At 42.0% G+C, this 26,997-nt stretch overlaps 1 protein-coding gene across 2 annotated transcripts in view; it reads left to right on the top strand.

The window, feature by feature from the left end:
* Window positions 1-3,784: 3,784 nt before the first annotated feature.
* ppp1r1c (protein phosphatase 1 regulatory inhibitor subunit 1C) overlaps window positions 3,785-26,997 on the top strand; it is a 59,056-nt gene continuing 35,843 nt past the window's right edge. The window contains exons 1-2 of one of the 2 annotated variants that reach the window (XM_003223912.4): window positions 3,785-4,284; window positions 10,984-11,041. In XM_003223912.4, coding sequence (XP_003223960.1) covers window positions 4,204-4,284; window positions 10,984-11,041 — 139 coding nt within the window. In that variant the 5' untranslated portion in view covers window positions 3,785-4,203. The remainder of the gene's footprint in view (window positions 4,285-10,983; window positions 11,042-26,997) is intronic. The other variant, XM_008115489.3, reaches the window with a different exon arrangement.

The following is a 26,997-nucleotide window of genomic DNA, read 5'->3' on the forward strand; positions in this document are numbered from 1 at the left end:
CAGTTTTCCATACCAATCTCATTACTTTAAGAATAGTGGGGGGATGGGGGGACCAGTGATGGACTCACAGCCATATATTCAGTGGTAATGCAAACCATTGAATGGGTTTTCCCATCAATGAAAAGGAGTGCCTCACCAATTATTTTAATCATTGATTTAAATGCAAAGCAGCAATGGGAGACATACAATGTTATGAGATAAATGCTGGCTACAGATGCCACAATCCAGCTGTAATTGTAATTTGTCAGTCTTATATGATATTTTCATTGGCTTCTAGCACCACTTGGCCTTCTCTACCCAGTTTTAGACAGCTTTGGTCGCCATTCATCCTTGCCTTAGTATGGATGAGTAGGAGGAACAACGTTCTTTCATACTTGGTTGACAAATGGGACTCAGCCCAATTGGGAATCTGTTGTTTGAGAGCAGTGTTAGCAAACTTGGCTTCTTCTCCAAGTGAGGAAGAGTGACTAGGAAGCGCTTTTAGTACTCGTCCTAACTGGTGAAATATATCAGGAGATCATGGTTTTCCAATTTCTAATTACAGGTTGTGTTTCCAAAATCCAGGCCCCTTCTACACTGCCATATAATCCAGATTGTCAAATCAGATAATCTACATTATCTGCTTTGAACTGGATTATATGAGTCTACACTGTCATATAATCCAATTCAAAGCAGATAATCTGGATTTTATATGGCAGTATAGAGCCCCGCCCACAATAACTCTCTAATAATAAGACTTTCTCCCTTCCTTTCCTGATTCTTTTTCTACCTATAAGTAGGATGGATTTGGTTGTTTGGGGTTTGTTTTTGTTTTTTTAAAGAAACATGCTTTTTAGCCTGGAAGCCTTCTCCTTTTTGCTCCTTTTATTTTTCTCCAACATTTTTTATGCTGTGTCTGCACATGTGATTGCATGGGAGCTGCAGTGGTGCAATGGGTTAAACTCTTGTGACCCCTGGACTGTGGACCTGGAGGTTGTGTTGCTGGCCTGAAGTTTGCCGGTTCGAATCTGCAAGACGGGGTGAGCTCCTGTTTGTCAGCTCTAGCTTGCGGGAGCATGAGAGAAGCCTCCTAGCAGGCTGGTAACACATCCAGGCATCCCCTGGGCAATGTTTCTGTAACTCATCATTTATGTTAAACGAATTTTTATGGTTTAATGTATTGTCCTGCTTAATGTAATTGTTTTGTATAATGTCAATTTTACTGTGTTTTTATTGCAATATGTTTTAATTGTTCTACTTTGTCTAGTGTTTTTGGGCCTTTGTCCCGTGTTAACCACCCTGAGTCCCTGCCGGGAGATGGTGGCGGGATAGAAAAATAAAGTTACTTACTTACTTTCTGTAGATGGCCAAATCTCTCACACTAGAAGCAACTTGCAGTATGTTCTCAAGTTGCTTCTGACATGGTAAAAACTGTGATTGCATGTATCTGCACATACCTACATGTGTTTGCAGGAGCAAAGGAGAAAGGAAAAGAGGTTGGAGGAAGAGACTATTATCCCCCTTTCTCCCCACTGTTTTGCAAAACTGTTCTGTGTGCGGAAAAGAGAGAAATGGTGGAAAGAAGAAAATCAGCTGGAAGAAAGAGATCCAGAGATTATCAGGATTTCCTACTGAGTTTAAAATGCCTGAAAACTCTCTTGTTTTAAGTGGGCTGATCTCCACTTTAACTGCCATAACTGCATCCTATGAAATCCTGCTCGTTGTTGACCTAAGCAACTCGAAAGATAGTTGCATCTATCAAGTAGGAAATTTAGGTACCACTTATATGTGGAGAGGCATTGGAATGAGGAAGTTGCGGTTGCAGTGGATGATGAAGCAGCTTCTCCCCCTGTGGCCGGAATCGAGCATACCCTCAGGAAGCTGGAAGCTGGAGAAGGTTTAAATTGCCTCTATGTCAGTCTCTGTCTCTGTTCTATGTTATACGGCATTGAATGTTTGCCTTATATGTGTACAATGTGATCCACCCTGAGTTCCCTTCAGGGTGAGAAGGGCGGAATATAAATACTGTAAATAAATAAATAATAAATAAATCCTAGGATTTGTGTTTTTCATGACCTACCCACCTCCCCGGAGGGTCCCGACCCCCAGGTTGAGAAACACTGGTCTACAACCTTATTGATTAGCAAGAAAATCTATTTAAATGAGCTTTTTAGTTAAATAAGCAATGCTTGAGTGAAGGTGCCCAGCATCAGGGCTTGAATTTTAGCTTTTTTTTTTTAAAAAAAAATAATGATCCAGATTATGAGGCATAGTTTATGCCGTGTGATAGTGCAATTTGGGAAAGTTAATTTTTTGAACATGAATGTGACTGTTATTTCCATTCCCCTCTAAAATCAACAACCTTTTTCGTGTGTAAGACTTGCTGTCATCTACCTTCAAGTCATTTCATATTCATAGCAACCCCAAGGTGAATTTGTCATGGGGTTGTCTTGACAAGATTTGTTTGGGAGACTGAGAGAAGTTGACTTTCCTAAAGTCGCCCAAAGAGTTTCCATGGCTGAGGCCCTATCTACACTTCCATATAAAATCCAGATTATCTGCTTTGAACTGGATTATATGAGTCTATACTACCATATGGGGCCCCTGGTGGTGGCGCAGTGTGTTAAAGCGCTGAGCTGCTGAACTTGCAGACTGAAAGGTCCCAGGTTCAAATCCCGGGAGCGGAATGTGCGCCCGCTGTTAGCCCCAGCTTCTGCCAACCTAGCAGTTCGAAAACATGCAAATGTGAGTAGATCAATAGGTACTGCTCTGGCGGGAAGGTAAGGGTGCTCCATGCAGTCATGCCGGCCACATGATCTTGGAGGTGTTTACAGACAACGCCGGCTCTTCGGCTTAGAAATGGAGATGAGCACCAACCCCCAGAGTCGGACATGACTGGACTTAACGTCAGGGGAAAACCTTTCCCTTTCCTATACTACCATATAGTCCAGTTCGAAGCAGATAATCTGGATTTTATATGGCAGTGTAGAAAGGGTGTAGGTCTTTCAGTGCAATTCTGTGGTCAACTTCCAGTGGAGCATAGAATCCTGGAAGTGAATGCTAAAAGGATGTATTAGCCAAACCCATAAGTAATCAGATCTGCAAAAGTTAAACCTGCAAATAAGAAAGGCTGACTGTACAAGCCATCCAATTTTTTTTTTTGGCGCATGAAGCAGAAAATTTCACAAGCATCCCTGGTGATTAAGATAGCAATAACCACAAAAAAGAACCCCTGATGGTGCAGCGGGTTAAATTGTTGAGCTGCTGAACATGCTGACCAAAAGGTTGTTGGTTCGAATCTGGAGAGCGAGGTGAGCTCCCACTGTTGGGCCAAGCTTCTGCCATCCTAGCAGTTCAAAATTATGCAAATGTGAGTAGATCAATAGGTACCGCTCCAGTGGGAAGGTAACGGTGGTCCATGCAGTCATGCCAGCCACATGACCTTGGAGGTGTCTATGGAAACGCCGGATCTTCGGCTTAGAAATGGAGATGAGCACCAACCCCCAGAGTCGGACACAACTAGACTTAATGTCAGGGGAAAACCTTTACCTTTACCTAACTACAAAATGGAAAAAAAAATCAGGACATTGAAATCTCAGATTGTCTGATAGTAGGGTCCGCCCTGTACCACGAGAAGTAGAGAATGTATTCTGCAAGAGTTTAGAGGGAGAGTGATCTGTTGGATCTCCCCTGCTCCAAGTGCCCCATCCACACCTCAAATCTGAAAACATTCCGATCTCCGGGGCTATCAATAATTCATGGTCCATCAGCAATACTCCGTAGAGCGCTTACTTTGCACTTTGCCACAGCCAGTTGGGTAATGTACAGCAGAGAGAGATCCTCTCTTTCAAATCCCAGGGCAGCAGGCCAAGCCAGGCTAGTATTGCATTTTCAATTAGCTTCTGAGTGAGTGCTTGGCATGTGCAGAAGGGAATCGGCACACAATTAGCGTTTTTGTTCCTTTCAGCATCACGCCGAGAGGGTTTGAAGGGCCGGAGGAGGAATAGTACGAGCAACTCCAGACAGAGGGACGGCTGCTGGCGGATGTGGGAGCAGGGAGTTTCTTGGGCCAAGCTGCTCCACTCCACTACCTAATTACAGCTGTTATTATTAAGCAGCACTCGGAGAGGCTTCGGGGTGTGTGCCAGGGGGCAACTGCAGGCATAACATCCTCCTCCTTTACTTTCAGGCTCTTTTTGCTTCAGCATCCCCATCCTCACAGCCATGGAGCCAAACAGCCCCAAAAAGATACAGTTCGCTGTACCATTATTTCAAAGTCAAATAGATCCCGAAGCAGCAGAACAGGTAAGTAGCTCATTTGATCTTCATTACTTTGGTGTGGAGGGGAGAGAAGATGAGGAAGGGTGGGATGTTTTCCCGAGAAGAGAATTTGAGAAGTGAAGGGATTTCAAAAAGTGAATTGGTACCCAAGAGAAGGAGAAGGAGCGAGGAAGGGAGGTTTGCCCTTTGGATGTTCCAGGTCATATTCGCATTCCCAAGCAAACGTTCCTGCCCTTTTTTGAGATGCCTCCCAAGAGGGATATTAATGCTTTTTTAATTATTCCTCTCCTCTTGCTATGCTAGATCATTAGTGAAATGTAAAAAGGAAAGTATGGTATATAATATAAGTACTATGTTGATAATGTAATATTATATTCTATATAAACAACTTTTAGTGGCACTTGTTATACAAACTGCAAAAGAAGGGGATTCTGGTGTCCTATTGACATCAATCTAAACTGGATTTGACTAGAAACAGTGGTAGATCATAGCCCCGTCCCTATGGAATCTCTTACGTTTACTAGTAGTATATATTGCAATGAATACTTTACTTAAGGTATCCACTACTTGTATTCTCATTTACTACATTAGTATAGTTCTTAACATAAAGGAATACACTTGGCAACACTTACAAAGGTATTATGGAAAAACTATTCCTATTTATAGTTTAAGTACCAGTTATGTCAAATAGAAAGAAAAACCAGACAAAGTCTTATTGTTGACTTAATAACAATCAAAAATGCTATCACAGCATTGAATCGAGTTAAATAAACAGTTCTTAACATGCAGATGTACAAAAAGTCAACCCTTCACATAAGCCTTAACATAAAACTGTTGTAGTCTCTAGTTTGATTTCAGTCTTGTCAAATCGAATAAATGAAAAACAAGCAGAATCTACTGCTTGATAGTGTTCTCAAGTGTTGCTGGAGCATGGAAAAAGACAGTTCAGTAATTAATATAACATCTGTATAAGTACTTCTTAGAGTAGCTCCTGGATACCAGTCATATAATGATATCTTAAGGGCAGGGCCGTAGCCAGAAAAAAAATTCGGGAGGGGTTTTGAAAATTTCGGGGGGGGGGGGGTGGGGTTGAACCCCTAGCACACACCTCTCCCCGCTACAAACCTGTCAACATCTGCTTGAAATAGTGCCTGGAGGGACTCTTAATGTTTTGCGTCTCATAGACTTAGCATGGGGATTTGGTTAACCAGTTAAAATTCATGAGTAAACCAGGGTTTTTTTATAACCTGAAAAATTTCGGGGGGGGGGGGTTGAACCCCTAAAACCGCCCCCTCGCTACAGGCCTGCTTAAGGGTTAAATGAATAGGTTGTTGTTTCTAGGTGTTGATATCAATCTGTTGTAGGGTATCTGGGATGGCCAAGTGATCTGTGGTGCCGGGGATGGTTACGACTGGTTTCCCGGGTATAGGCCAGTTTCATTGCTTCTTCAGATAAACTAGTCTTCCCACTATTTGTTTGGGCTAAAGAGTGGTGAGGCTCTGCCTTCTTAATTCTTCTATACATATAAAAATAAAAATAGAAGCTATCGAGTATACACTTTAAAGATAAAATAAAAGTAATATATACCATACTTGAAATAGACATGTTAAAAAACACCCCAATGAATGTATAACAAAAAGAGAAGCATAATATAAAATTGGTTTGCTAGATCTTGCAATACAAAGGGAGAGTCAGCTTGTTATGCAGCCAGGTAATAATAATAATAATAATAATAATAATAATAATAATAATAATAATAATAATAATAACTTTATTCTTATATCCCACCCCATCTCCCCGAAGTGATTTGAGGCGGCTCACATGGGGACCAAGCCCAGCAATACACAATAAAATACAATCACATAAATACATTTAAAACATATAAACATAAAATTCATAAAACATATAATACATTAAAACATACTCAAGCAATAGCTATTAATCAGACACAGTTAATTAATTCCACTGGGGGCAAGGCAAATGTTGTCTGTGTACAATATCTTATAAACCTCTACTGAATGGACCAGAACAACAGCAGTAATTGTGTTTAGGTGGAGGTAAGGGACAGTTGTCAATTTATGCCAATTTAATCAAATGCACATTTAAATAGCCAGATTTTCAGATGTTTACAGAATGTAGATATCAGGTGTGAAAAAAGTTCTTTTGAATGGCGAGTGGTGTTTTAGATTCCTCTCAGGTGTCCTCAGATTTGTGTAAGAAGTAGACGAAAAGTAACCATTTCCCAACCATTTTGGATGTTATGAAGTGTGGATAATTTTGTATAGCTTAGATATTATTCATGCACAACTGGAATTAATATATTTCCGTGTAAACACACATTATAGGTGAAGGATATTTCCACATTTATTAATGTAAGTTGGGTGATTGCCAGCAAATCTCAGAGCTGTCAATTCGATAATGGAGGCATCCCAGAAAATAAGAAATGGAGAACCAATTAGCTGGATGATGAAGACATTATTGATTTGGTGGCTTAGAATAATCCTCTCGCATCACCAAGAATCCCTGATTATATCTGCAAAAGGTTATTTGGAGGTTGGCGGCGCATACTCAGAAGAAATAATCATTACATTCTTGGGGCTTATTCCTAAGTGTATGGAGGGGCAATTCTAATGCTTTCATCAAAGTAAACACTGGAATTCAATCCAGTTTCCTTTCAACTAGACCATGTAGGATCACAGTGTTTTCCCTAGAATGTCCTCCACAAGAAGACACTTCTTATTACCAAGAAGAGATAAGTTGTTGATGGCAGATGAAGGATGAGAGAAACAGGAGAAAGGAATATATCTTCTCAAGGCTGAGACATTCATAAACAGAAACATAATTGTCGGCTAGCATGTTATATGTTTGGACAATGTTTGGACAATGTGGACGGAAATCTGCAGCAAAGCAGGTTATGTCTACTATATATGATTCTTTATTCCATTACATGCACGAGAGGTTACACTCCTGTTTGATTTTCTCATTGTTTGTGGCCACTGATGTTGCAAGAAGCTAGACAATGCACAAGATGAGCATCCATTAACCAAAATTCTGAAATCTCAAATAATTCTGAAATCCAGAATTGTACACATGGATTGTTCAGCTACTGACACTTTCTTTTTGATGGTTCAATGGACATGAACCTTATTTCATGCACACAATTATTTAAAATATTGTATGAAATTACCTTCACACCATGTGTATGTTTATATAAAACATAAATGAATCTCATGTTTTTCCATTTCAGACATCATGTATGCATATGAAAAATATAAATATTCCAATATTTGGGGGGAAATTCCAAAATCCCAAGTGCTTCTGGTCCCAAGCATTTTGAATAAGTGATACTCACTTGTCTCTTGTACTCCATAATGTTGATCTTTAATAGCTAAAGGGATACTAAAATAAAAAAGACTTCATTGCTTGCTGCTATCATCATCATCTTTATTTATACCCCACCATTCTCCCCATGGGGACCCAAGGCAACTAGCACTTCACACTAGGCAAGTTTAAATGGTGCAATACAAAAGTTAAAAAGAAATTAAATAGTAGCAGTGTGGTTTAAAAAATTAAAACACAGTAATGGCATTTAAAACTCATATCCCCCCCCCATCCCACCCACAGCACTCTCTGAACTGATCTTAAAAACCATCTTTGAAAGCTTGCCTGAATAAAAAGGTTTTAGCCTGCTGCTGGAAGGATAGCAAGGAAGGGGCCAATCTGGCTTTCCTGGGAAGATGGGAGTTCCAGGGTCAAGGAACAGCCACTGAGAGGAAAGGCCCTGTTCTCTCTCGTTCCCACCAACTGAGCTTGAGATGGAGGTGGAATCAAAAGAGGGGCCTTTCCTGAAGATCTCAGGGCCTGGGCAGGTTTGTGCAAGGAGATGCGGTTGGCCAAATAGCCTGGATCTGAACTGTCTAGGGCAGTGGTTCTCAACCTGTGGGTCTCCAGGTGTTTTGGCCTACAACTCTCAGAAATCCCAGCCATTTTCATTATTTCTGAGCTATCAATATCTCACATTGCATTGTGGCAGTACATAAAAGCACAGACTAAATTTGAGCCAGAGGCATGAATAGGTCCAGGTCTTTCATAGCACAGAAATGTGAATTTAGTTTATCATGTAATTCACTGCATTTTTATTTTTAAAAGAAAATCCTTAAACCCAATGATCCTCACCTTGGGGTCCCCAGATGTTTTTGGCCTACAACTCTCAGAAATCCCAGCCTGTTTACCAGCTGTTACGATTTCTGGGAGCTGAAGCCCAAAACATCTGGGGACCCACAGGTTGAAAACCACTGGTCTAGGTCTTTAAAGGTCATAACCAGCACCTTGAACTGTGCCCAGGAACAGACTGGCAGCCAGTGGAGCTGCTGCAATGGGGGGGGGGCTGCTCCCTACTACTACAAGCCACCCAACACCAGCAAATGAATGCTAAATGATAATGATAAAAGCATAGACTAGTATGTACTAGTATGCCCTCCTCCCAGCTGTTATGCTGACTTTGTAAATTGGAACCTCAAGAGCATCTTCATCCCAAAGAAACTTTGCTGCCTAAGACAATGGATAATTCTCCTGCCCCCAGTTTTATGTGCAGAAGTCAACTGGAGTGGTAGTCAAAATTATCATGGTTTGGATCTTCTACTGCAGCTAAAGGTAGCAGAGTAATTTAGGGTCTGTGGTAAGGCTATATGAAATGTATCCTCCAAGGGAAGAGAACAGGTGGAGTTGGGGTGGGGAGGCTACAGGATGAACAAGTCTGAGGCTTAAATGATGCTTTTCATTGCCCCCCCCCCCCCAGCCCTCGCATCTGTCATATGAGGCATACAAAGCCTCATCCTGACTAAAGATAGTACTGGCTATCAGTATAGTGCTGGTGTTTTACCCTGCTCACCTCCATGCCACAACATAAACTGTCTTTGAAACAACATTTCAAACACAGTTTATCATGCAGTCCAGTATGAAAGTGTCTTGAAACTGTGTTTTGACTTCAGGTAAAAGATATAAGCACGCTCATGTCCTCTTATACAGAAACCAGCAAATACCATGGAGAGTTGAATTCATCCATCTTAATTATTTTTTGCTATCTTAGGAAACACAGTCCCAGTTTCTTGAGTGCATGTTTTGAGATGTATTTAGTTGGTTATTCTGTTCTGTCCTGACTCCAAACAGCATTGAATGTTTGCTATGTATGTGTAGTGTGATCTGCCCTGAGTCCCCTTGGGGAGATAGAATGGAATATAAATAAAGTGGTGTTGTTGTTGTTGTTGTTGTTGTTTTATTATGACACAGCAAACAAGATAGATATGCTGGATTTCGTATCACAAAATCAGAAGTCGAACATTTCCCAAGTGTCTAGGACTGTGTGATGTATTTTTGGATGATGCACACAGATCCCAGTAGGGTGGTCTTTTGCAGTTGGCAGATCGTAATTTTGTGAATGTCTGTTGTTTCCAAATGCCAGCTGAGATCTTTTGGCACGGCACCCAATGTGCCGATCACCACCGGGTCCACCTGCACTGGTTTCTGCCAGAGTATTTGAAGTTCAATCTTGAGGTCCTGATAGCGGCTGGGTTTTTCCTGTTGTTTTTCGTCAATGCAACTGTCACCTGGGATGGCAACATCAATGATCCAAACCATTTTCCTTTCCACAACTGTGATGTCTGGTGTGTTGTGTTCCAGAACTTTGTCAGTCTGGATTCGAAAGTCCCACAGTATCATTTATTATTATAGTAGTAGTAGTAGTAGTAGTAGTTATTATTATTATTATTATTATTATTATTATTATTATTATTGGTGCAGCCCAATAAGCTACATACGAACCCTGATTTGGACACTGCTTCCGGAGTCCCTTAACATAGGGCACTTCTGTTTTGAAAGAGCAACCCTGATTGTTGGACCTTGTCCTTTGTAGCATTCGCATATTTTAATTCCAGAAAAATACTGCCAACTGTGGGAGGAAAGCTGCTAGAGACTTCTGTGGCAGTAAATCCACTCTAGGTCTAAATTTAAATGTTATGAGTTCAGCACCTTGGATAGCTCCTTCAAAGTTTGAGCTCATATCTAGGTTGGATTAACAACTCCTCTAATGTCATCAGCCAGCACTGCCAAAAAAGCATTAAACATGTAATTGGCAGTATCGATTTCAGTACATGTATCACCAGTGGCTGTGTGAATTTTCTACAATCTTTCTAGAACTCTGGCAGAGGATAGGTAAAGGCAAAGGCTTTCCCCTGACATCTAGTCCAGTCGTGTCCGACTCTAGGGTTGGTGCTCATCTCAATTTCTAAGCCAAATAGCCGCCGTTGTCTGTAGACACCTCCAAGATCATGTGGCCAGCATGACTGCATGGAGCACTATTATCTTCCCTCCAGAGCGGTACCTATTGATCTATTCACATTTCCATGTTTTTGAACTGCTGGGTTGGCAGAAGCTGGGGCTAACAGTTGGAGCTCACTCTACTCCCCAAATTTGAACCGCCGACCTTCAGCAAGTTCAGCAGCTCAGCAGTTTAATACGCTGTGCCACCGGGAGCTCCTTTAGAGTAGTGAATAATTATTAAAGCAATCTAATCATATTAAAGTTTTAAGGATGTCAGTATTAGATATAATAAGGCAGTCATGCCATTTGTCTTTTCTTATAGATTCAGGGTTGTTATTTAATTGAGTTGTTATTGAATTTAGGGCCATAATTTAATCAGTTGTCTTGTTCCTATATATTCCACAGATTAGGAAAAGAAGGCCTACACCCGCGTCATTAGTAATTATGACCGACTCTCCACCAGGTAAGTCAATTCAGCAGCTGCTTCTAAATGGCAGGTTATGTGTATTAATATGGAGTAAGAAGACAGAAATGGCTAAATGAAGATTCGGCATCAGCTCACAGGAAGAAATTATATTAAACCATGTGCCTCTTTTATAGTGCATTGCTTGCACACTTCAGAAGACAAATACAGTAGAGTCTCGCTTATCCAACCTTCGCTTAGCCAACATTCTGTATTATCTAACGCAGTTTGCCTTTTAGTAGTTAGTGTTTTTTGTAGTCAATGTTTTCAATATATTGCAATGTTTTGGTGCTAAATTTGGAAATACAGTAATTACTACATAACGTTACCATGTACTGAACTGCTTTTTCTGTTGATTTGTTGTAAAACATGATGTTTTGGTGCATAATTTGTAAAATCATAACGTAATTTGACACTTAATAGGCTTTTCCTTAATCCCTCCTTATTATCCAACATTTTCGCTTACCCACGTTCTGCCAGCCCATTTATGTTGGATAAGCGAGACTTTACTGTAATTCCAGGGATTTTTCCCCTCCCTCCAGGAAATTGGGAAATTGGGGAATTTGGGAAGGAGAAATTTACCCAGTCAAGGGTACAGTGGGAAAAAAAAAGATTGGTCTTCCCTACTATTACCTCCAAATGTTGCCCACTTACATGGAAGGTGCTCATGTGTATACCCTAATGTTAGGAAACTGCAAGCAGGAAGAATTCCTCTGCCAAAGTGCTAGGAATATATACCTAACCTTATTTCCATGTGGCACATTCTTATGCATTTAGATCATGCTCTTACAATGAAGACATATGACTTGGAATTGCCATTGTGTCTAACAAAGGTTATGTGTCCAGGTATATTTACAAATGTAGGACATTTTTGTGCTCTGCAGCTCACAGAGAGCCTCAGTTGGGAGGACATGCTGTCTTCATCTTCTGCAATTGCCCATCACTAGCACAGAAGTGAAAGATGCTGAACTGAGACGCAGAATGTCCTGGATTGAAATCTTATCTCTGTCATAAACTGCCCACCAAGAGGCTGCAAACTCATTTGAGTTCTTGCTGAGTTTATCTTCCAGCGTTCTCTGGGCAGTTCACAAAGGGGAGGTCAAAATCAGAAAATGCCTACACATAACAAAATGACGTAAATTCTAAACTGGTTTCAAATGGTTGCAAGAAAAATCGAAAGCAAGAGCAGAGAACAGCACTGGGCAAGGATCTAAACAGATCAAAAATATTTTGAAACTGAAAGACTAAGGCACCTTCTACACTACCCTATATGCCAGGATTTGATCCCAGATTATCTGCTTATCCCATATTATACAAGGTGTTTGAAAAAGAACTCCCTATTCACCATTTAATTTAAATGGTGAATAAGGAGTTCTTTTTCAAACACCCTGTAGAGTAGTGGAGATTCATATAATCCAATTCAAACCAGATAATCTGGAATCGGATCCTGGGATATAGGGCAGTGTAGATTCAGCACAAATTTACAAATTATGCAGTATACGAAAATATATGTCCTTAGAAAATAAAAGAAAGTCCTCATTTGTCATCAAAAACATAACAACAGCTAGATGAAGCACTCTGAGAATTACATTCTCGAAGTAGAGTGCCACTAATAAAAATGTCCTGTTGGTGATAATTGCTTATATAGTAGTCAATAGGAAATTTCACCCTGCTGACCGGATATGGTACGGCTGACATGTGATGGTTTTAAATAATTGCTTTAATGTGAAGATAACTGATTTTAGTGTTTATTTATTTTATGTTCCGGCATTGAATGTTTGCCATATATATGTTGTGTTCTGCCCTGAGTTCCCTTCGGGGTGAGAAGGGTGGAATATAAATGTTTTAAATAAATAAATAAATAAATAAATAATATTGCCTCATCTGGTTGGGGCATAAGGATGTGGGTGAACTGCAATTTCCAAAAATCTTGAGTCAATCCTCCCCAAACTCTGCAAATATTCACAGTTGGCCATGTTGGTTCTGTGTGCCAAGTTTGTTCCAGATCCGTCACTTGCTGGGTTCAGTGTTCTCTGAATACGGGTGAACTCCCGACAAGACAGAGGTCCTCCTGGTCGATCGTATTCCTGACCGGGGTATTGGGTGGCAACCTGTGCTGGACGGGGTTACACTCCCCCTGAAGCCACAGGTCCACAGTTTGGGAGTCCTCTTGGATTCATCGTTTACGCTCGAGGCTCAGGCGTCAGCGGTGTCTGGGAGGGCCTTCGCACAATTGAGACTCGTGCGCCAACTGCGACCGTACCTCGCGAAGGCTGATCTGACCGGGGTGGTCCATGCCTTGGTCACCTCCAGACTGGACTACTGTAATACGCTCTACGTGGGGCTGCCCTTGAAAACGGCTCGGAGGTTCCAACTGGTCCAACGAGCGGCAGCCAGGATGTTAACTGGGGCCCCTTACAGAGAGAGGTCAACCCTTCTGTTCAAGGAGCTCCACTGGCTGCCATTTACTTTCCGAGCCCAATTTAAGGTGCAGGTGCTTACCTACAAAGCCCTGAACGGTTTGGGACCATCCTACCTCCGTGACCGCATCTCCGTCTACGAACCCACGCATTCACTTCGGTCATCTGGAGAGGCCCTGCTCGTGATCCCGCCTGCGTCGCAAGCGCGGTTGGTGGGGACACGAGACAGGGCCTTCTCTGTGGTGGCCCCCCGACTCTGGAACACCCTCCCCAAGGATCTCAGACAGGCCCCTACATTGGCAGTCTTCAGAAAGAACTTGAAGACCTGGCTGTTCCAATGTGCCTTCCCAGATTAATAGGAAATCTCCAATACCAAGTCCCATAAGCACTTTATTAGAACTAAGATCGTATATCGCACTCTGCACTTGCCCTAGAAGCCTTATATATCACCTGTCACATCAGCACTTTTAATCTTGTACCCATTACTCTGGCCCGGCCCAGTTTTATTGTGTTTTAGCGTATTGTTTATTGCTTGTTGTTTATACTGTTTTAATTGTTTTTAATTTGCCTTTTGTTTTGTATTGTTATATTGTATGTTGAGGCCTTGGCCTTTGTAAGCCGCATCGAGTCCTTCGGGAGATGCTAGCGGGGTACAAATAAAGTTTAATAATAATAATAATAATAATAATAATAACTATAACTCTTTGATGCCAAGGTCAATCACACACAAAATTCACAGTTAGCCATATTGTATCTGTGTGCCAAGTTTGGTCCCAATCTGTCACTTGCTGGGTTCAGTGTTCTCTGAACATGGGTGAACTATAACTCTCTGATGCAAAGGTTAATCACCCCTAGTTGTCAGTGTTGGGTCTGTGTTCCATGTTTGGTCCAGCTCCATCATTGGTAGGATTCAGAGGGCTCATGGCATACAGGTGAACTATAACTCCCAGAGATAAAGGCCAAAGTTCACCAGTATTCCCAGTTGGCCAGGTTGAATTTGTGTGCCAAGTTTGGTCCAGATCCAACATCAGATGGATTCAGTGTAGGTGAACTATAACTCCTGGATGTCAAGGTCAATCACACCCAAACCCCACCAGTATGCAAATTTGGCCATGTTGGAACATGTTGGGAGTTCCAGGTCCATCAGTGGGGTTCAGAGGGCTCTTAGATTGCAGGTGAACTATACATCACCGTCCCTACAACTCCTATAAATCATGGTAAATTCTCCCTAAACCTCTCCAGTATGTTCAGTTGCTGATCAATTCCTCTGTTTGCTGTGTGCCATAGAAAAGAATAGGAAAGGGTTACGGGAGAGGCAGTGGGCGGGGTCATGCAAATGGGAGAGAAAGGAAAACTAGGATATACTCGCTGTAACCTGCAATGTCCTGGGAGGGAGTGACTTGGTGGGTCCACAACACTGGGAACTATAGCCTATTTATGGAGACCAGAGGCAGTCTGTGTGAGCGGACACCCATGCCACACACATATACAGATATTCACTTTTATTATGTGTATAGATAGATTAAAGCATTATGTATCTCAAGATTGATAAGATGGTGTAAGTAACTAGAAGGTTTTTTTAAAAAAAAATTACAACTTTCATATTTCTACACCTTGCATGACTAATGACCATGCTGGCTGGTGAATTCTGGGAACTGTAGTCCAAAAAATATTCATTTCTAAATTCTAATACAAAAAGACCCCACAATGCAGGAGATCCTCCTTGTAACTCCAGACAGCCCTGCGTAAAGCTCAAAGGCAAATCGGCTTTTAATGTATTGCATGATACTCCCCATCTGTGGTGCACAGCAGCTTGTGGTTAATCCAAATTTAGTTCCACATACTGTTCATATGCCCTCAAAGTAATGGCACTGACAGGCCTCTCGATCAATTTTCACCACTGTCCATTTAAGAGCTGCTCTGAAAGCACCCATCCCTTTTCCCTGTTACTGATGTTGCTTTTCCATTTTATGTAAAAGCTTTGCAGCATTTCAAAGCCATTAAGCCACATGAGACTGTTTCCCCCCTAAATCGTTGCTGCTGAGAAGGTAAGGAAGGCTTTGCATTAGGCTGAGTGAGAGATAACAACAGGGCATTGTAATAAAAATTACTTTTATCCTGCAAGAAATCCCATTGCATGCAAATATGGCAGATATTCTGCTTCAATAGTAGTAGTAATAGTAGTAGTAGTGGGGTGATATAATTGGTGTGGAGAAATTTGCCAATGTGCCTTTGCCATGGACAGATCATTACCTGATCAGATTCAGACTCACTACGACTTCCTACCTCCACAGGAGTGGGAGACCAATTAAAATGGTTCATCCCAGGAAACTTATGGATCCAGATGGTTTCCTGATGTCCCTTAGGGATTTTCCTGTCATGGAGGCAGGTGATCCTGTTGATACTCTGGTTGATCTCTGGAACAAAATGACCAGGGCAGTGGACACAATCACTCCTGAGCACCCCCCTCTTGCCCAGAAGAACTAATTCAGCCCCCTGGTTCACCAGGGAGCTGGCAGCAATGAAACAAGCAAGACGGACTAGATTACCGCTAGTGGAAAACTCGGGACGAATCTGACTGAACACGGGCTAGAGCCTCACTTAACACCTACTCCACGTCAACCAAGGCAGCCAGGAAAACTTACTCAGCTGCCTCCATTGCGTCTGCAATCAATAGACCAGCTGAGCTGTTTCAGGTAGTCAGGGGGCTCCTTCACCCTGGTTCTCAGGGCAGGACCCCTGACCATACAACAGCTCAATGTGGCGATTTTGGAGACCATTTTGCAGATAACGTTGCTTGGATCTGTTCCGACTTAAGACACCAGCATTATAACAATGCCAATAGATGTACCTAAGACTCCTGTTTGTCCTAGTTTGAAGAATTTGTTTCAGTTTGTTCAGCCTGATGACGTGGACAAGATCCTTGCAGCGTGTGCGCTCTGGTTTCTTGCCCTTCTTGGCTTATTAAGCAAGCTGGAGAGGGATTGGCTGATTGGGTTTCCAACATTGTCAACACTTCACTGGGCCAAGGCAGGGTTCTACCTTGCCTAAAAAACACAGCTATAAGACGAAGTTTAAAGAAGCCCTCATAGAATCATAGAATCATAGACCTTGGAGTCCTCGTGGACAACAAGTTAAACATGAGCCAACAATGTGATGCGGCTGCTAAAAAAGCCAATGGGATTCTGGCCTGCATCAATAGGGGTATAGCGTCTAGATCCAGGGAAGTTATGCTCCCCCTCTATTCTGCCTTGGTCAGACCACACCTGGAATACTGTGTCCAATTTTGGGCACCACAGTTGAAGGGAGATGTTGACAAGCTGGAAAGCGTCCAGAGGAGGGCGACTAAAATGATTAAGGGTCTGGAGAACAAGCCCTATGAGGAGCGGCTTAAAGAGCTGGGCATGTTTAGCCTGCAGAAGAGAAGGCTGAGAGGAGACATGATAGCCATGTACAAATATGTGAAGGGAAGTCATAGGGAGCAAGCTTGTTTTCTGCTGCCCTGCAGACTAGGACACGGAACAATGGCTTCAAACTACAGGAAAGGAGATTCCACCTGAACATCAGGAAGAACTTCCTCACTGTGAGAGCTGTTCGACAGTGGAACTCTCTCCCCGGGGCCGTGGTGGAGGCTCCTTCCTTGGAGGCTTTTAAGCAGAGGCTGGATGGCCATCTGTCGGGGGTGCTTTGAATGCGATTTCCTGCTTCTTAGCAGGGGGTTGGACTAGATGGCCCATGTGGTCTCTTCCAACTCTACTATTCTATGATTCTATGATTCTATGATTCTAGTTCTCCTTTCCTTTCCCTCCCTGGACCCGGCGTTCCTTGACAACTATTGGCCAATTTCCAACCTCCTCTTCATGGGCAAGGTTTTAGAGCATGTGGTGGCTACTCAACTTCAGGGATTCTTGGAGGAAACCAATTATCTTGACCCATCACAGGCTGGGTCACATAGCACTAAATGAAACATGCAGAATAATCACAGGATGCCTTAAACCTACACCTGTTGATAAACTCTACAAGTTAGCTGGCATTGCCCCTCCTGACGTGCGACGGGAAGTTGCTGCTAACGGTGAGAGAAATAAGGTCGAACATTGTGAAAGCCACCCACTGCATGACTATCAGCCTCCTCCCACCAGACTCAAATCAAGGAAGGGCTTCATGAGAACCATCACTCCTCTTGATGTTCCTCCAGCAGCAGCAAGGGTGTCTCTCTGGGCAGCTAAACCTGGCAATTCCAACTGGATGGCCCCCCATGAGGGCCTTCCTCCAGGGGCAAACCAAGAATGGGCAACTTGGAAGTCCCTGAACAGACTCAGAAGTGGAGTGGGCAGATCTAAAGACAACTTGGTGAGGTGGCACTACCTGGAGGAATCCTCCACCTTGTGTGACTGTGGAGCAGAACAAACAACTCCGCATATGTATGCTTGCCCACAATGTCCTACCTCATGTACAGAGGAGGAGTTGCTTAAAGCTACGGACAATGCAGTTGCTGTTGCCCGCTTCTGGTCTAAAACTATTTAATTGTTTTGTGATTTCCTCTATTTTTTTTCATCATTTTTAAAATGTATTTGTTATGCAATGCTTTTGACACGAAATAAATAAAATAAACAGGCTGGTTTTAGACCTGGTTACGGAACAGAGACAGCTTTGGTCACCTTAGTGGATAACTTCCACAGAGAGCTTGATAGGGGGAGTGTGTCCCTTTTGGTTCTCTTGGATCTCTCAGCAGCTTTCAATACCATCAACCATGGTATCCTTTTGGGCTGGCTCTCTGGGATGAGTCTTGGGGGCACTGCCTTGCAGTGGTGCGAGTGGTACCTGGAGGGTCAGGCACAGATGGTGGTGCAAGGGGATGCTTGCTCAGACCCCTGATCTTTAGTGTAATGTCCTGTAAGGCTCTATTTTATCCCCTATGTTTTTTAACATCTACATGAACAAGAAGCCCCGGTGGCGAAGTGTGTTAAAGCACTAGGCTGCTGAACTTGCAGACTGAAAGTTGGTAACTGTTTATTGTTTATTACTGTTTTGTATTTTACTATATTGTTTTTGTATTTGTCACTTGTTGTAAGCCGCCCAGAGTTCCTTCAGGGAGAGGAGACGAGTAATAAATAAAATTATTATTATTATTATTATTATTATTATTATTATTATTATTATTAAACAATTTTCCTTAATATAGGGCATTCTAACACCATTTTCATTGATATTTTATTTAGAATTTTTTTATATACAGTGCTCCCTCACTTATCACTGGGGTTAGTTTCCAGGACTATCCACAATAAGTGAAAATCCACGAAGTAGGGATGCTACATATTTATACATTATTTTAATGGTTATACACTATTTTAGGGCCCCTGGTGGCACAGTTTGTTAAAGCACTGAGCTGCTGAGCTTGCGGACCAAAAGGTCCCAGGTTCAAATCCCGGGAGCGGAATGAGCGCCCGCTGTTAGCCCCTAGCCGTTCGAAAACATGCAAATGTGAGTAGATCAATAGGTACTGCTCCGGCGGGAAGGTCATGCAGTCATGACCACATGACCTGGAGATTTCTATGGCCAACGCCGGCTCTTCGGCTTAAAAATGGAGATGAGCACCAACCCCCAGAGTCGGTCACGACTGGACTTAACGTCAGGGGAAACCTTTACCTTTTACACTATTTTAAGTCTTTATCAACCAATCGTGTGTTGATAAATTGCCTCCTTCTCCTCCCGTTGCTGCTTGGGCTCCTTTTCTCTCCCTTTGACTTCTTTTTCCTCCCTTCCTTAGGCTGTAAATTGTAATTTTTTTAATGATTTATAATATTCTTTTAGAGTTTATTGAAAAACTGCAAAAAGCAAACCGCGAAGTAGTAAGAGAACGCTGTATATATATACTTCAGTACACATTTTAGACTGAAGAATTCTCTTACAAAATTCCTAAGATGGATGAGTTTTCATTCATATATGGGTTTAAACATACGTAATTGTGTAAGTGTGTATCAAAATATGAATGAGACCATTTTTTCTCCCACCCTTCTCTAAATGTATTCCTAATAAAGCCCTGAGTTAAATGTTCTAAATTGCAACAGGTGGTTTCTGGACATTCCCTTGGCTTTCTCTGAAATATTCTTTCCATTGTTCCAAATGTTTTCTCCACTGAACTAAGTTATATCAAGAACAGATGTGGAAGAGGCATTGCGACATTCCTGCACAACAGAGTGATGACTAATCTGTGTATGCTGACACGTTTGAATAAATGGGTTCACAATGGGACACTTTTAAAAACAAGTCTAGAAGATTTATTGATTTCCTCCATGGGCTGTTTCAGTGCATTGATGATAAATTTAAAAATGTGGAATAGATGCATACAAAAATCCACACTCATCTTCAGAATTTCCATCAAATAATGTGTGTGTGTGTGTGTGCACATGTGCCTTGATGGAAGATTTGCAGATGGAAGATTCATGCTGTTAAAATCCTTTGTAGGAAGCAGCTGAGTCAAACCAAACCAGAATAATCCATTAAATAGTTAGGTCCACCTGGGAAGCATTTTGTTTGGAAACTGGATGCAGGTCAGCTGCAGACCTAGAGAACAACAGTGTGATTATGCCAGAGAAGAGATTTCTAAATTTAGCCCCATTACTGCAATCTGGCCCTGATTAAAACATACCCTAGTTCTTTCTCCTCTGTCTTCTTCAGCATTAACTAGGTTGCAGGATTCAAAAAGCAGGGGAAAGCCATCTCTTTCAACATCAGTGTTGCTTTCAGTAGCATCCAGGAAGACAACTAGTTGTTTGTTTTTGGCACAAGAGTGGGGGACAAGCAAAACCAATAGCAGCTGTTTTCGATATTAACTTTTTGCTTGTGGTTTAGTCATAAAATCTACTGGCAAAATTCCAGTTTAAAGAAAGGTCATTGCCAACTACCAAATTTACAGATTTTAAAGAAGACAACACAGATGTTTTCCCCTTATTATACCCCCATACCCACACATTACCTCATTTATTCTATTAATGTGTTGTCGAAGGCTTTCATGGCAGGGATCACAGGGTTGTTGTGTGTTTTCCGGGCAGTATGGCCATGTTCCAGAAGTATTCAGAAGGAGAGAATACTTCTGGAACATGGCCATACTGCCCAGAAAACACACAACAACCCTATTCTATTAACGTATTTCATTTAGAATACATTAATAGAATAGGGAATAGGAAAACGAATGTTTGATTACATTTACTAGTGGAAGATATTATCCCATAACTGACCTGAACATAAATGGCTATGGACTTGGAATGTTTACTATGAAAGATGAATTGCCTGATGGGCTCATTGACATAAAAATGTTATTGGCCAAGATTCCACATTGGAGTTGTATGGCATAAATATCCTCAGGCAGAGTTATGCATTGATTGTGCAACCAATTTTGGCAGAGCAGATTGATACGCACAGCCTGAGAATGCAGTGCACTACAGCCATGGTTCTCAAACTGGGGTCCCCAGATATTTACCAGTTTACCAGCTGTTAGGATTTCTGGGAGTTGAAGGCCAAAAACATCTGGGGACCTCAGATTGAGAACCGCTGCAGTACAGCATTGCATGTACCAATCTCACTCCTACGAAAATGTCCAACTGCTTCTAATGTGTAAGTTATCAACAGGATTCAACTAATGAAAGCAGTGTCAAGTGTCAACTTGCATGTGTGAATGAACCATCGCCACATATTAAAAGATGAATGGTCCCTCTTAAGGCAAAGTTGATAATGATAACAGATCTGAGTGCCACAGTCAGCACCATGCAAGTACATAATCGCTGGATTCCAGTAGTCAGTGTCACACATATCCCCATCTAACTTCTGGGTTCCTCATTATGAGTTGGTTCCGCATTATAGTCTACAATATGAGTTGGTTCCACATTATAGTCTACCACAATACAGCTATAATATGAATATTTCTTCCACACAGCATTATATAACCCAGAATATCAAGGCAGAAAATTCCACAATATCTGCTTTGAACTGGGTTATCTGAGTCCACACTGCCATATATTCTAGTACAAAGCAGAAAATGTGGGATTTTATTCAGCTGTGTAGATGGGGCCCCAGTATCTGTTTCACAGCCATGTCTCCTCCTCAGACTTGGGTAACCTAGAGAAAAGAAGCGGCACTGCCAACCTCCCCTCCCTGCCTCCCATGTCCCTTGCAACTTACTGGAGGAAGACTCCAATTGAGACCTCAAGGCTTTCCCTCCTCCTTTGAACATCCATGGAGGAAGAATTCCTCTTCCCTTCCTCAAAGCACTCTGTTGGTTCTTCCAAGACATAAGAAAAAAGGGTTGAGATCTCCATCAGAAGCTTCCTTCAGTAAGTTGCAAGGGACATGGGGCGCAGGGAGAGGGAGGCTGGCAGTGCACAGGAGAGCATCTACCTCCCCACCCAAAATCTTGTGGTTTGGACCAGCTGTGTGTCCTAAATCCCAAGAGGAACTGGGATTTAAAATCCCGATTCATTTCTAGATTTAGTCCTGTCTGGAAGGGCCCTATGTAACACTCAGACTTGATGGTTCTGATATATATCTGGGCACAATCCAATATCAGTTCATCAGTGAGGAGAGAAGAGAAACAATTTTATTATTTATTTATTTACAGTATTTATATTCTGCCCTTCTCACCCCGAAGGGGACTCAGGGCGGATCACATTAAATACCTATAGGGCAAACATTCAATGCCCATATACACATAGAACTGAGACAGAGACAGACACAGATGCAATTTAACCTTCTCCTGAAGGGATGTTCGATTCTGGCCACAGGAGGAGCAGCTGCTTCGTCATCCACTGTGATGGCACTTCCTCACTCCAACGTCGTAAATTAGTTAAATTTGCCTCCCCACTTTATAAATGGTACCTTATTTCCTACTTGATAGATGCAACTATCTTTCGGGTTGCTAGGTCACCAACGAGCAGGGGCTATTTTTTATTTTTTAATTGATGGGTGCTCACCCCGCGGGCTGACGTTGAACTCATGACCTCATGGTCAGAGTGATTTATTGCAGCAGGCTGCTCACCAGCCTACGCCACAGCCCGGCCCCTTCTCCATACCTCTAGTGAATATCCCGGAGGTCTGGAAAGATAGGAACTGTTTCTGACACTGCACTATGCATATCTTCAGTCTTCTAAACAATAATAAAATAAAAGCCAGGAAATGTGTAGCAAAATATTTTGCAAGGTATAGTAAGAAATATAGTATACAGAATTTTTTCATATAGGCCTACTTATATCATAGTAAGTAGCGTGCAATGTGGAGCCTCTGGTGGCTCACTGTGTTAAAGCGCTGAGCTGCTGAACTTGCAGACCGAAAGGTCCCAGGTTCAAACCTGGGGAGTGGAGTGAGTGCCCGCTGTTAGCTCCAGCTTCTGCCAACCTAGCAGTTCGAAAACATGCAAATGTGAGTAGATCAATAGGTACCGCTCCGGCAGGAAGGTAACGTTATTCCATGCAGTCATGCCGGCCACATGACCTTGGAGGTGTCTACGGACATCGCTGGCTCTTCGGCTTAGAAATAGAGATGAGCACCAACCCCCAGAGTCGGACACGACTGGACTTAACGTCAGAGGAAACCTTTACCTTTACTTTAGTGTGCAACATTTGGACCTACTGACAAGTTCATTTATAGGCTTGTTTTACAACCTCATTAGATGTGGGGAATTTAGCATACCCATCTTCTAGACAGAGCCCCACGTTGGCCATCACACAACATCATGTGACTTGCGCTTTGCTACGCTGCTGCTGAATATGCTTGCCCAGTGTGGAATACATCTCACTACGTTAAAACAGTGGATGTAGCTCTTAATGAGACATGCAGCTTTATCACAGGATGTCTATGCCCCAGACCACTGGAGAAATTATACTATTTAGCCGGCATTGCAACGCCTGACATCTGCCAGGAAGTAGTAGCCAGCAATGAAAAGGCCAAGGCAGTGACATCTTCGGCCTATCCCCTGTTCGAGTATCAGCCAGCACACCAATGCCTTAAATCAAGAAATAGTTTTATAAGATCTACAGAGATACTCGCAGGAATACCTCAGCAAGCAAGAGTCCAAAAGTGGCAGGCTAAAACCCAGAATCTCAATCAGTGGCTGACGCCAGATGAGAGACTCCCTCCTGGGCACACACAAAACTGGGTGACTTGGAAGGCACTGAACAGACTGCACTAAGGCATCACGAGATGCAGAGCCAACCTTAATAAATGGGGCTGCAAAGTGGAGTCCACGCCATGTGAGTGTGGAGAAGAGCAAACCACAGACCATCTACTACAGTGCAGTCTGAACCCTGCCACATGAACAATAAAGGACCTTCTTACAGAAACACCAGAGGCACTCCAAGTGGCCAGCTACTGATCAAAGGACATTTAGTATAATTCCAAGTTTTTTAAACTTTGTTTTTGTTTTCAGATGCATTACAACTTGTACCCTCAATTCGCTTCTGACACGATAAATAAACGTGACTTCTGGCAGAGGCTTAACCTAAAAGATTAGAAACAATGCAGTATGCGCATAATGATAAACTGTATTAATTAATGTTGTTTTTCTTTGCCTATATAGTGGCAGTAGAAAATTGTTTAGCTACATCCCTCTAATGTCAGTATTCTCCGTTGACAAGCAAATTAGATTTTATGGAATAAAACCCAATGAACATTTAAACAGGAACATAAATTTAATATTTACCATGGAAAAATATTGAAATGTTTTCCTCCAAATTATAGTATACGGTAGATTTAGCTTGCCAGTGATATTACTTCAGAGCTTGTGTTTGCACTCTTGGGGATTAAAATATGTAAGAAGATAATACTGAAAGCAGAAACCAGTGAAGTCTGAATACAATGGATAGTTTGGAGACATTGATTCCATGAAAGGAAAATTGGTTTCTCATGTCTCACTAGGGAGTTAGCTCAGCATGCATCCTTTCCTCTCCCCCCCCCCCCCCAAGTTGATTTATTTTGCCAAATTTAATTAGCCAATGGTTGGTGTATTGATTGTGAAAGCAGAAGTACTTCTAATTGGCATGTTAGTTGTAATTTATATCCTATACAACCTCCTTATCTTTATGAGCCTTTACATAAGATAAGATCATTTATATGCTTATCATTCCATGACGTCACCAAGGTGAAGGAGGTTATGGGAACCAATGGAAACATCAATCAGAGGCATTATTTTTTAACCACTAGTTAATGCATTTTCTTTCATTATAATGTAGTCTCTTATCACAAAATCTCTTTTTCCATAATCTGTGATAAGTGTATGTCTACTATTGAAACAAACACAGCAGGTGGAAGTTTTACCTGTGGTTTTGTTTGGCTTTTACTTGAGATCCTCTATCAAGAGACCTTCAAGAAAGAAAACAAAGTGAAGCCAAAGTAAAATTTCCACATCCCATGTTTACTGTAAGGAGGGAGTCAGCATGGTACTGCAATTTGAGCACTCTGTTATGACTCTGGAGACCAGGGTTCAAATTCCTGCTCGGCCATGAAACCTGTTGCGTGCCCTTGAACAAGTCACATTCTGTCACTTTAAGAGGAGGGCAATAGTAAACCTTTTCTGAACAAAACTTGCCAAGAATACCCAATGATAATTTCAGAATATATGAATTGAGAAGGGAATACTATCTTGTTATTTCCACCAAGCTAAAAAAAAGTTGAGCAATCCCTGTGACCAAGGAGGACATATTGATGCTAAGCATGGCTGAGGCAGGTGGTTAGTGGAGCCAAACTGGGTGATGTCACCCATCTACACATCCACCCATCTCTCCTACTCACACTCATCCATTGACTGAAGACTCTTTCTCTACTCAGACAGTTCTACACAGAACCAATGGTGGCCCTTCCTTTGTGAAATTTCCTCCTATGGGATATTCCCTTGTCCTGCCCTCCCACTTCCTTAGCTGCTCTTAAAAGAGATTTGAAGACAATATTGTTCTAGCTCAGTGTTTCTCAACCTTGGGTCCCCAGATGTTTATGGCCTTCAACTCCCAGAAATCCTAACAGCTGGTAAACTGGCTGGGATTTCTGGGAGTTGTAGGCCAAAAACATCTGGGGACCCCAGGTTGAGAACCACTGTTCTAGTGGAAAGTATTCAATAATAATAATAATAATAATAATAATAATAATAATAATAATAATAATAATAATAATAATAATATGGCAGAATATGTAAAGCAAAGTGAAAAACCTGCTTTGATTGAAGTAAAAAATCAGAAACTCCTCAAAGCACAGCAGACAAAAAACCAGTACAAGAAAACCACACTACAAACTAGAGCTGACAGCTGGCACAACGAAACATTGCATGGAAAGTTCCTTGACAAAATTGAAGGAAAAACTGATAAGGAGAAGACCTGGCTCTGGCTCATGAATGGGACCCTGAAGAAGGAGACAGAAGGCCTGATCCTTGCAGTCCAGGAAAATGAGCACGCAAAGATACTGTGGGACTTCCGAATCCAGACTGACAAAGTTCTGGAACACAACACACCAGATATCACGGTTGTGGAAAAGAAAAAGGTTTGGATCATTGATGTTGCCGTACCAGGTGACAGTCGGATTGATGAAAAACAACAGGAAAAACTCAGCCACTATCAGGACCTCAAGACTGAACTTCAAAGACTCTGGCAGAAACCAGTGCAGGTGGTCCCGGTGGTGATCGGCACATTGGGTGCCGTGCCAAAAGAACTCAGCCGGCATTTGGAAACAATAGACATTGACAAAATTACGATCTGCCAACTGCAAAAGGCCACCCTACTGGGATCTCCGCGCATCATCCGAAAATACATCACACAGTCCTAAACGCTTGGGAAGTGTTCGATTTGTGATTTTGTGATATGAAATCCAGCATGTCTATCTTGTTTGCTGTTATACAATAACAACAACAACAACAACAATAATAATAATTTATATTCCGCCCTATCTCCCCAAGGGAACTCAGGGTGGATCACAGTACATATACTGGAGACAGAACAGAACAGAATAAGACAAATAGAAGGAGGTATGTAGTCTTGAAGTCCAGTTTTTTGGTGCCTTGGAGGTTGAGGTTGCACTCAGATACAGTCACAGGGAATGCTGTTGCTTCATTTTCTATGATGAAGAGCCATCAGGACTTCCACCTTCCTCTCGGTCACCACATTTATGGTCTTGTTATTTATGGTGTCGTAAAATATCTCCCCCGCAATTTTTAGTACTTAATTTCTCTATTTACAGCTTATAAGATGTTTTTGAACACCTTAGGTAAACAGTGAGCTGGGTTTGAGGTCGAGCGCTCACCCCGACCGGGCTTTGAACTGGCCACCTTTCGGTTGGAAGATCTTATTACTGCTGGTGATTTACCAGCTGTGCTACAGCCCAGCCCAGTGTGGCCCCTTCCACGGTGCCCCTATATCCCAGGATCTGATCCTAGATTATCTGATTATCCCAGATTATGTGACAGTGGATACTCATATAATCCAGTTTACATCAGATAATTTGGGATCAGATCCCGGGATATATGGCAGTGTATACTATAAGCAAAAATGAGTTCCCAAGGGCTTA

This window comes from Anolis carolinensis, chromosome 1, assembly GCF_035594765.1.
Source record: "Anolis carolinensis isolate JA03-04 chromosome 1, rAnoCar3.1.pri, whole genome shotgun sequence".
In the NCBI taxonomy this organism is placed as follows: Eukaryota; Metazoa; Chordata; class Lepidosauria; order Squamata; family Dactyloidae; genus Anolis; species Anolis carolinensis.